Source organism: Paramisgurnus dabryanus, chromosome 4 (assembly GCF_030506205.2).
Source record: "Paramisgurnus dabryanus chromosome 4, PD_genome_1.1, whole genome shotgun sequence".
Taxonomy (NCBI): domain Eukaryota; kingdom Metazoa; phylum Chordata; class Actinopteri; order Cypriniformes; family Cobitidae; genus Paramisgurnus; species Paramisgurnus dabryanus.
In genome coordinates, this window is record NC_133340.1 from 19965746 (window position 1) to 19976243 (window position 10498).

The 10498-nt window shown below is 38.0% G+C and overlaps 1 protein-coding gene across 1 annotated transcript; it reads right to left on the minus strand.

The window, feature by feature from the left end:
- Window positions 1-872: 872 nt before the first annotated feature.
- On the minus strand, window positions 873-10296 carry metrnlb (meteorin like, glial cell differentiation regulator b). Its single transcript, XM_065274387.2, has 4 exons — window positions 10060-10296; window positions 6636-7033; window positions 3743-3802; window positions 873-1744 (listed from the first exon to the last, which is right to left on the minus strand). Exons 1-4 carry the CDS (start codon window positions 10140-10142, stop codon window positions 1422-1424), a joined length of 864 nt encoding a protein of 287 aa, XP_065130459.1. The 5' UTR covers window positions 10143-10296; the 3' UTR covers window positions 873-1421.
- Between the last annotated feature and the right edge of the window lie 202 nt (window positions 10297-10498).

Genomic DNA, 10498 nt, shown 5'->3' on the forward strand with positions numbered 1-10498 from the left:
AAAGAGCATTAAAACTCAGTTCAGAGATTTTGGCCTGAAATGTTTTGCATAAAAGATTAATGATCATCTGGATTTGAGAGTTTCAGAAAGTCTCTCTCACTTACAGTCTTTACTCACTGAAAATATTTGGCACAAATGTTAATGTGGAAGAGACGAAAACACATAAAACAACAGAATATTACATTTAGAGCGAGGATTTTTACCTTATAAACATTATATGAATTCTTGCATTACCAGTTAAATAAAGAGGATTAAATTTTTAGTTCACTCAAGTAATGTACTTATTCAGGCACTCATTTTGTATTGAATATTCAATAATTAGTCTTTAGTACTGAAAACAAACTTAAGACCATCTAACCCAGACAACAGATGACTCCAGGCCAAATCTGCACTGGAACTGCTGTTTTCGGCACTAAAAATCAATTGAAGTATTAGCCTACTGGTATTTAGTATACTATTTTCAAGTGCACTAAGGTACTACTTAAGTAAACTTATACTTTTAGTTAGAATATTTGTAGTGTATAACTTTTACACTTTTATTTGGCACAAAAATAACAAAGTACTACAAATGTACTTGCCGATATTTAAGTATTGTTTTAGTACATTCAAGTATAATTTATTTTTACCTGGGTTAGTGTGGTGAAATAGTTTACATAAAATGTGTTATTCTTCTGGATGTTTAGATAGCTTGTGATAACACGTTGACAGTTGAACCAATTTAACTAACTTTTTCAGCATGCTTCTCAATAAACTTTCTCTGCTATGAGGGTAGCACAAGAGAAAACTGGCCTTTAAAGCATTAAATACAATAATGTAAAGATTTGGCATTTTTCTCCTCAGTTGGAACACTGAAAAAAATTTCAAATGTCAAATCATTTTGCTTCCAAGGGTCTGTTTTATTCCTGGAAAATTTGAAAGGGAACATGAACGGCAAACTCATTAAAACTATGCAGAAATACACATCATTTACACACATCTCACATGTGAGCATACAAACATGCCCATAAACATGGAAAAGAAATCGGTCAAGAATCGACCTTTAAACAAAAAAAAGCTTTAAACAAAAGCATTAGCAACCTTCTCTCACGGCACACGTGTGCAAGCAAGAGTTAACAGATTCATAAACTCTGATTTACAAGTGTTACAACACACTTTCTTAATATCAGTTTCAGAAATAAGGCAACAAAACAAAACAAACTTTTGTTGCTTTGGAGTCATTGATGATGGAGTGATTCAATCTCACCTCCGTCCGAGTCCAACTTTCCTACAGGGACTAATCTCTTGAAACCTGCCAACAACATGTTCGAGTCATACTTCAGAAATAAATAAGAAATTATATTTGACTTTATGCAAATTAAGTATTTTAAGCGACATTAAGAAGTTTTGAATTGTGAGATTTTCACATCAGTTTAAAAAATTTCTCAGTCTGTGTCTACATGACAGGGGTTTGTTCCTAAGTCCAAGGCTGAGCGGTAGAAGTTGAGAAAATCTTTATAATTAGGAGCACATCCCAGCCAAGCTTCTCCAAATCTCACAGCTCCTGTGAAAAGAAACTCATCCTGTCCCGCCCGCGGGCCACAATGCTGCGGAATCTTCATGCGACCCGTCCACCGGCCACGCCCGCACCCCCCACCGCCAGATACGAACACGCGACTTTTCTGGCGATACACATGACTCAAAGACACCACCACTGTGGTCTGATCTTCATCCTCCTCGTCAGTCCTCTGAATACTGCCACGAACCGCTGCGAGACAAAGACACAGTTATCTGAGAGACAATTCACACCTCAACAGTAAAGGAAAACTTTCATAGACTGAATGTAGAGTAAACTAAAATAACTATTTAAGACTCCTGCTTTTCAAACTAAAGTTTATCCCTGACAAAGTGCCTTTCGTAAAATCAGTAAATCTTTCAAATTATGCTTAGACTTGGCGAACAAGTCTACAGTTTAAAGTAAGAGATCTTAATATTAACTCGAAAATGTTTCATCTGCTTATGCCAGATTTACCACATTAAAGGGGCCATTTCACAAGACTTTTTTAAGATGTAAAATAAATCTTTGGTGTTCCCAGAGTACACATGTGAAGTTTTTGCTCAAAATACCATATAGTTAATTTATTATAACATGTTAAAATTTACACTTTTTAGGTGTGTGCAAAAATGTGCCGTTTTGCGTGTGTCCTTTAAAATGCAAATTAGCTGATGAAATTCAAACACTGATCACAATGATGGTGGTTTGTTGCAATTAAAACTGGATAGTGCAGATTAAGGAGCGGTATTATTATAATAAGATCTCCTTATTAGAGCTGAAGATCTTTGCCCGAACCCGACGGGACCCGTCGGGACCCGACGGGCTCGGGCGGGTTCGGGCTTCATTTCTAACATTTTACACGGGCTCGGGGCGGGCTCGGGCTTCCGCTCCGGCTTTGTGAGGTAAATGAGCGGTCAAGTTCAAATCAGTAGCGCAGGATCGCGCTGAATTCATTTACAGTGGATTTAATGATTTTCCTCATCAAAAACATGTAGCCTAATCTTGGTGAGTAGGTTTTTCAATGTATAACTAAATATTAATCGAGTCTTACATAATTTAGACAGAGGATATAGACTAATGTTGGCAGTAATGGAGAGAAGTGCCGACGCAAATCCCGCGGAGCCTGCCTCTTAATTTCGTTATTGCCAAATACCCATCTTAATTCAGAATGTATTATCTTAATTTAATTCGTTAAGAAATAATAATTTTATTGGCATATTTATAGTGTATTGCATAAGCCTATTTAGAATGAGATGTTACAATGTTACATATTACTTATTTCTTTGTTTCAACTTCCAAGTGGCGTGTAGATTATTAGTCATGAATAAATAATGTTAAAACCTGTGTAAATTTCTCATTCTTGACAAAAGCTGTGTGTGTGCGCACATTTAAATAATGTCGGGCTGTAAACGGGTTCGGGCTTTTAAAAAGCTGTCAATCTAAATGTACGTTCGGGTTCGGGCTGCATTCTGTCGGGCTCCGGACATTTCGGGCCTAACTTTTAAGGCCCGATTACAGCTCTACTCCTTATGACATCATAAGTAGAGCAAAATTTCAATGACCTAATTTTTCACGTGCTTGCAGAGAATGGTTTACCAAAACTAAGTTGCTGGGTTGATCTTTTTCACATTTTCTAGGTTGATAGAAGCACTGGGAACCCAATTATAGCACTTAAACATGGAAAAAGTCAGATTTTCATGCCATGGCCCCTTTAAACTAATGCCAGAATGGGAGATGAGAGAGAAGTAAAAAAAAACAACGATAGAAGAAAACCAACAAGATAGGAGAAAAGTAGACGAGAGAAGAAAAGGAGACAGAAAAAGAGGAGAAAGGACTAAATAAAAGAGGAAAAAAGAAAGAAGAAAAGAGGAGTTAAGACAGACTAAAGGAGAAAAGAAGAGAGAAAAGGAAAGAAGAGACACGAGATGAAGAAAAAAAGAGGAGAAAACAAAGGAGAAAAGAGGATCCCAGAGAAAAGTGGAGACATAAGAGAAAAGAGGAGACGGGAGAGAAGAAAGCAGAGAAAAAAAGAGGAAACATGAGAGAAGAGAAAAGGGAGACGAGAGAAATGAGAGAAAAAAGGAGACAAGTGAGGAAACAGGAGAGAAGGGAAAGAGGAGACACAGGAGAAGAGAAGAGACATGAAAGAAGAAAAAGAAACAACAACAGAAAAGAAAAGAGGAAGGAACAATGAAGAGAGCAGAATCTTACCAAAGTCACTGGTACACAGGGCCATCAGCACCTCCTCATCACTGCAGGGTTTACATGAAGCTGAAACAGACAGACAGTACTTACATCAGACTAAACCTGCTAACTTCATAAACACACTCATGAGTAGAAGACAATCTGTTTAACACTACTACTAACCAAATGTTGTATTCTACTGTAACGGCATTACAAACAGAAATTTGAGATTTCCTTTCCAAACACACACACACACGCACACCTCAGACACGTCTGGATTGTGTTACGTCACACCTGGAAGATTCCAGCTGTACCCAGAGCTGTGTGATGTTTAACCTCTGACCCCACTTAAACATTATTATCATCACCCCCCTCCCCAGTCCAAAACCCCTGTAAGTATCTCTAGTAACGTTAAACCGCAAAACAACACGTGAAGGTTTTAAAATAAACATATGCAAAGACTTGACACAATTTCAACATATCCATTGACTTCAAGTATAAAGTAACCTGAATCCTCAACTTGTGTGGCTTGCAGTGGAGAGAGAGAGAGGGGCTACTGTTTTTAGCAATTCGCTAAAACCATTCTAAGGCCCCGGGTGAATGCATAGTACAAAACCACAGACGAAGTGTTAAAATGAACAGAGTAATTTGATTATCAACAGGATGCTGTCTTAAGCTCCAACGACAGACCTCAGATCAGCTGTTAGCATAATGATGTGATGAAACGACATTTAATATAAACCCACAACACAAGTGTTAGCAAATGTACGGCTACAACAGAGCCATGATGACTGAATAGTGGGATTTCATGAGTTGGGCTAAAACATTTCATAATAATCACAAATCTTACATTAATTTTATTTATGTATTTGCTAGGTGCATCCAAATTGACTTGCAGTGCATTCGAGGTATACATATCATCGGCATGTGTGTTCCCTGGGGACCGAACCCATGACCTTTTGTGGCTGAGCAGTGCTCTATAAATTGAACTACAGGAAAACCGAGCTCAGTTTCAAGGCTAGTCTTTATAATAGTCTGGCAAGGTAAATCAATGCTAGCCTACTAACACACACTTTTTCTCACTTAAATCCCTTTGGACCAATCAGAGGAGGCCTTCAAACGTTACAGAGTGAGTGAAACTGACAGGTGAGGACCTGAGATCCCTCAAGACTTGAATGTTAATAAATCCTCCTGGTTGAGAAGAGAAGTGAGCGAGGCAATATTTTTTTTACTGTGTTTTTAAAACCAATACCTGGGTAAGAAATGTGTAAATTAAAACACTTTGTGTTTCCCTGTGTGTGTGGAACGAGAATGAGTTAAACCAGATTTATATTTTTACAAATCTTCCTTGAAACTATTAAGCTATTGTTTCTCCACAGTGATGTCCTAGTCAACATTAATTTACCTCACATGGACAGCCAATACCAAATACAAAAGCAGCCAATGAGAGTCTCCTCGGCAACCATCAGGCCAATCATACGGAGGCCCTCAGCAGAGCTCTGTGATTGGCAGCACTAGAGGCTGATTGACCAGGGCCTGACCTCTTGATTAGAGTTTATTTTCTTATGCCACACAGAACATGAGACCCAGGGAGGGGCATCGGCGGCGATCTTTGTGTCTGTCTTACAGAGTTTATAGGGTCAGGGAGGGCAGACATTTTACTACCTTCCTGAACTTTGATCTTTCATCTGAATGACAACGGGTTGACAGCGTTGTTATTCTACCCTCAAGGCCTCTCACACACATCTCTGTCGCACACACACTCGGACTGGGTGAAATAAAAATTACATTTGAAATAAAGAAGCATTGTGAAGATTGCAAAGATTTTAACAGGTTTCAGTGGTACATTATGCTTTCTAAGGATCAGGGGAGAGTAGTTGTTTTGCATGAGCTGAGCTTTTTGTTAGATGGTCTAGATGCCGCCAAAAATCTACATACTGGTCCATTAAAGCAGCAGTTTCTTTGTTAAAAATGAAAAATGTGTTAAATTGTTTATTGAGCAAGAAGGATAAATACCTATGATTTTGTGGTTAATGCAAGTTTGACTTAATTTGACTTTAACCTGCGTAAATAAAATAACTCCAGTAATTAGCAATTTGATCTATCAAACAGAGATGGCGATAAAGACGGAAATGTTACAAATAACTATATGTCAACTGAAAAACTGCATTAGATACCTATATCTTAAATACACCATTTATGAAAATTTGTGGTGGGTCAATTCCACTTTCTATTATGATCCGATTTCGAAACCTGAATTCTGAGTATCGACCAATCCTGATTCTAATATTTTTCTTTATCAATTTAGAATTGTGTGTGTGTGTACACAAACAAATAAATATACACACAAAATCAGGAGAATATCATGTCAAGTGTAAAAAACTAATTTTAAATAAGTTACAAGTAAAAAGAATGTTAAGTGTTCTTAAATATTTATTAAAAATGCCAGAATTTGAGTGGACTTATGTGATCTGGTCATTTACGCTTATGTGCATCCTGGAAGAAGAATGATGCACTTGATTTATCCTGTCCTTTTTGCACTTCCGGGGCGCAGAATAATATGCTTCCTTATATATGCTCAGCACGTAGTGTACTGCATTCATTCAGTAGAGATTTTTTAATCAGATGCTTAAAATGAAATACTGTCTTGTGTGTGTATGACGCGTTTAATTTCCATTGAGCACCTGACCAGTTTTGATGTGTTTATTTTTCACATAAAGCTGCCGAATATATAAGGAAGAATTTGAATGTACTGTAATAGTCTGACAGTAACAACCACGAGTAGTGCACAGTATCGGATTTGGATCAACCCCATTAGTCCAATATCTGATCCAGCAAAAAAGGTCCGGATCGGCACACCCTTAATAAAAATAGTAAAAAATCTGAAAATATTATTGTGTACACCTGACTTTCTCTTTACCTGTAGGTGAGTAGAGCTCATCTCCTGTCATCTTTGTTGAGATCAGTTGATATTGAAATGCTATGACTCTCTTGCTGATGTCCTGCTGGCCTGCCGCCTCCACAAACAGCGCCCCCTCCTGGAGACTGAAGCAGCGTACGAGACCAGCGGCCTGCTCTGCCTCTGACAGCAGTGGTCTCAGCTCCCCAGCCCGCTCCACATACAGCACTGCCCCTCGAGAATCACTGCGAGGTTTGATGCAGGCGTGCAGTCGCTCGCCGGGCCCTGCAGACGTCTGCAGGTTGGGCCTGAGGTTGACTATGATGGCCCCTGTGGGGTAGAGCCACTCCAGAGAGCCTTCAGCACAGCGCAGATAAACCTGCTCCACATCCCGGGCATGAGACTCATGTGTTAGACCACTTCGAAGAAAGAAACGAATGAAAAATTAGATAATCAAGTGGTTGCAAAACAGCAGCAAAGGAGTAAAATGGTTGTGTAGATGCTTCTATTTATAACACATTAGAGAAATCTCTGATGAATAGGAATTTTGAGGGTGTGGAAAGAGTCTGCTAAATCTAATATTAGGAACAATTTTCAAACAGCACAATTTGATCCAAGTCAATTTTCTCAAGTTTGGTTCCACAATAGATCAATACTTTTGCATTTTTCTTTACATCCTTGCAATGCAACATTGCCACTAAATAAAGAGTTTTGTAAGGTTCTCTGTCACACCCAAAACTCTACCGTCTAGGGCAGTGGTTTTCAAACTGGGGGCCGGGGCCCCCTGGGGGGCCGCGAGATGGTGCCAGGGGGGCCCCAGTTTTATGACATTTTATGAAATACATTAATTTATCATGAATTCTGTGTAATTAAACCTAAAAAATAAGGCTAGAAACCAAAAGCACTACTTTTTTTGAATAATTTAATGTTTTTTTTATTAAATTTTGAGTTTTAGAACAGTTTTTTGTCACAAATTTTCTTTGAGGGGGCCGCGAAGGAATGCACCGTACAGAAGGGGGGCCGCATGCTGAAAAAGTTTGGGAACCACTGGTCTAGGGGAACACTACAGGGATGGTCCCTTGGAGGAACCTGAGGTTAAAGGGACACTCCACTTTTTAAAAAAAAGGCTTATTTTCCAGGTCCCCTAGTGTTAAACAATTGACCATTTTGGAATCCATTCAGCTGATCTCCGGGTCTGGCAGTACCACTTTTAGCATAGCTTAGCATAATCCATTGAATCTGATTAGACCATTAGCATTGCGCTCAAAAATTAGCAAAGAGTTTCGATATTATTCCTATTTAAAACTTGACTCTTCTGTGGTTACATTTTGTACCAAGACCGACAGAAAATGTAAAGTTGCGATTTTCTAGGAACTATACTCTCATTCTGGCGTAATAATCAAGGACTTTGCTGCCCTACCATGGGTGCAGCAGGCGCAATAATATTACTCAAGTGCCCGAAAATAGTCCCCTTTTAACTTTCAATAGCTGGGGACTATTTAAGTGCACTGCATGATATCATTGCGTGATGCTAATGGTCTAATCAGATTCAATGGATTATACGAACCTATGCTAATAGTGGTACCACCAGACCCGGAGATCGGCTGAATGGATTACAAACTCAATTGTTTAACTCTAGGGGAGCTTGAAAATAAGCCTTTTTTCATAAAAAAGTGGAGTGTCCCCTTAAGTTTCTTGCTCAAGGCCACAATTATGGTAGTTTACGGCTTGATTTTGATCTTCTGGAAGTCAGCCCGAGCCTCAAGACATTTTTTGGAAGTTAAGTGCGAGTGTGACCTCTCCAGAGAAATCTTTGGGACCTCACAAGAGCTTTCAGTTACATGAGGACAGATCAGATGTCAAAACAAATAAAGTAATTCCAAAGCCAAATGTTTGACTATCACTGAAGCCATACAATATTGATTGTATCTGTATTTAGAGCTCATCTATGATGAATGATGAGGATAAGCAGGTAAACAGATGAAAGATATCTTGTGTAAAAAGTTGCACAAGCTGTCACCCAGATGTGACAGTTTCATGTTTCTGCAAGTGCTCTTAAGTTGTGGTGGTGGTTTTCGTAGTTAGACATGATTATAACGTTTGTGCCTGTTTTTGGATTTATGACCATAAAATCTTCACGGGCTCAGACAAATCTCTTTTCATGTTTAAAAAGGACTCATTAAGAGGAATAATTGATATGCTGTTTTTATTATTCACTTCTTAATTATATAAAATTGTGCCTAAAAAACACTGGCTAAAAAGGAAGGCGGAAAACCGTATAAAGAAATTACCGCAATGCAGGCATCGCGATAATTAAAAATATATATAAAACTTTAAAACTACGTAAAATTTAAAGTTTTAGGCTGATGCGGATAGGAGAGACCGGTATACAAAGAGTGATCCCATCTTATATATATAAATATATAAAATTTACACTGATTGTACAAACTTAAAGCGTTATCGTATTACCGTTCGTGACATGGCATTATAATGAAACTAACGCATTTCTCTTGAGGGTTTGGTTTCTGCTCTATTGCGTTACTTAAAACGGTGCCAAATGTGCTCGAGAGAAAATAAAACCCCAATCGCAGACGCCTGACCCCGAATTCCCCCATTTCATCCGGCTGGCTTTTAATTAACGTTATTAAGAGGTTTTCTGGAATTAAGCCGTGGAGTGTGTAATAAAGGCCATATTCACCTCAGTCAAAGACTGAAACAAAGGGACTGAGGAAAAGGTGCAAGCTCCTAAATTCAGTGCCCTTTCTGAATGTTAAACAGAGTTAATAAAAAGAGGGACCGCGATTGAGTGTGCGTGTGTGAGAGAGAGACTTGGCACAGAAAATGTCAAAAATGGTCTTTTAACGCTTTTAGTGATTCATTTCTTTTTCATCGATTCATCAATTAAAAGCTGTTTAAAACAGACATATATGTTATATTAAAATATTGTTTTTATCATAACATTTCTTACTACTTTTTCGTTTACGCCGTGGATGTACCTTAAACAAGCCAACCCCTTTCCTTTCACTCCCGATTTGACGGAATCAACAAACAGAACCGGAACCGAACATGTCAACACAAGTGCAATGAAAGGGCATGCCCAGACTTCCCATTATCTTCATTGAATCACATTTTAGATTACAACGTTGACTTTCAAAACGTATAATATGAAAAGTAAAAAGACCTGTTATAATGAATGAATGAATGAATTTAATCCAAGACTACTATTACTAAACGAAATAAACGACGAACGAAATAAAGTAAGCATCTTTTGAATTAAGCAACAGTTACCAAAACAATCAATAAACAAGAAATCACCTTTTTGTTACTTTAAAAATAATAATTAATTCATAACACATATATAACTATACATAAATAACTATACAAAATTGCAAAACATTAAATTGCTTAATAAAAGTTAAATAAAAATGAATTGACAAATTCTCACCTTCCAGTCCAGTTGCATTGGTCACTGGAGTATTGTGCAGATCCACTAACTACAAAAACTGATAATAGAATTACCAAAAACATCCTCCAAAACCTAAAGATCTGCTCAAATCCGTCAAGAAACAAAATTCATTGGAAAAAATAAGTTCTTGACCCATTCATGACGAGGTGATGGACGAGACCTCAAAGATATATCAAGAATTTAGCACTCATGTTCGCGCGCGTGTCTAAAACACGATAGAGACTGAAGGGAATCCTGCAGATACTTTCTCCCACATACAAACCATCAAACCACGCCCCCGTCAACACCGCCACGCCTCCACTGAACGACGTACTTATAAAACAATATAACCTAACTTCTACAGAGGCATTTTCTTTTAAACTAAGTATAAACCATCATTTAAGGTCTGAAAATTATAAATAAATAAATACATATATAC

What these genes read in the sequence shown, in the direction of transcription:
- metrnlb (XM_065274387.2), bottom strand. Translation starts at nt 10,142, where the DNA reads ATGTTTTTGGTAATTCTATTATCAGTTTTTGTAGTTAGTGGATCTGCA. An exon ending in CAATGCAACTGGACTGGAAG is followed by an intron (nt 7,034 to 10,059) that starts GTGAGAATTTGT and finishes CTTTCTTCGAAG; the next exon opens with TGGTCTAACACATGAGTCTC. An exon ending in TGAGCTCTACTCACCTACAG is followed by an intron (nt 3,803 to 6,635) that starts GTAAAGAGAAAG and finishes TGTCTGTTTCAG; the next exon opens with CTTCATGTAAACCCTGCAGT.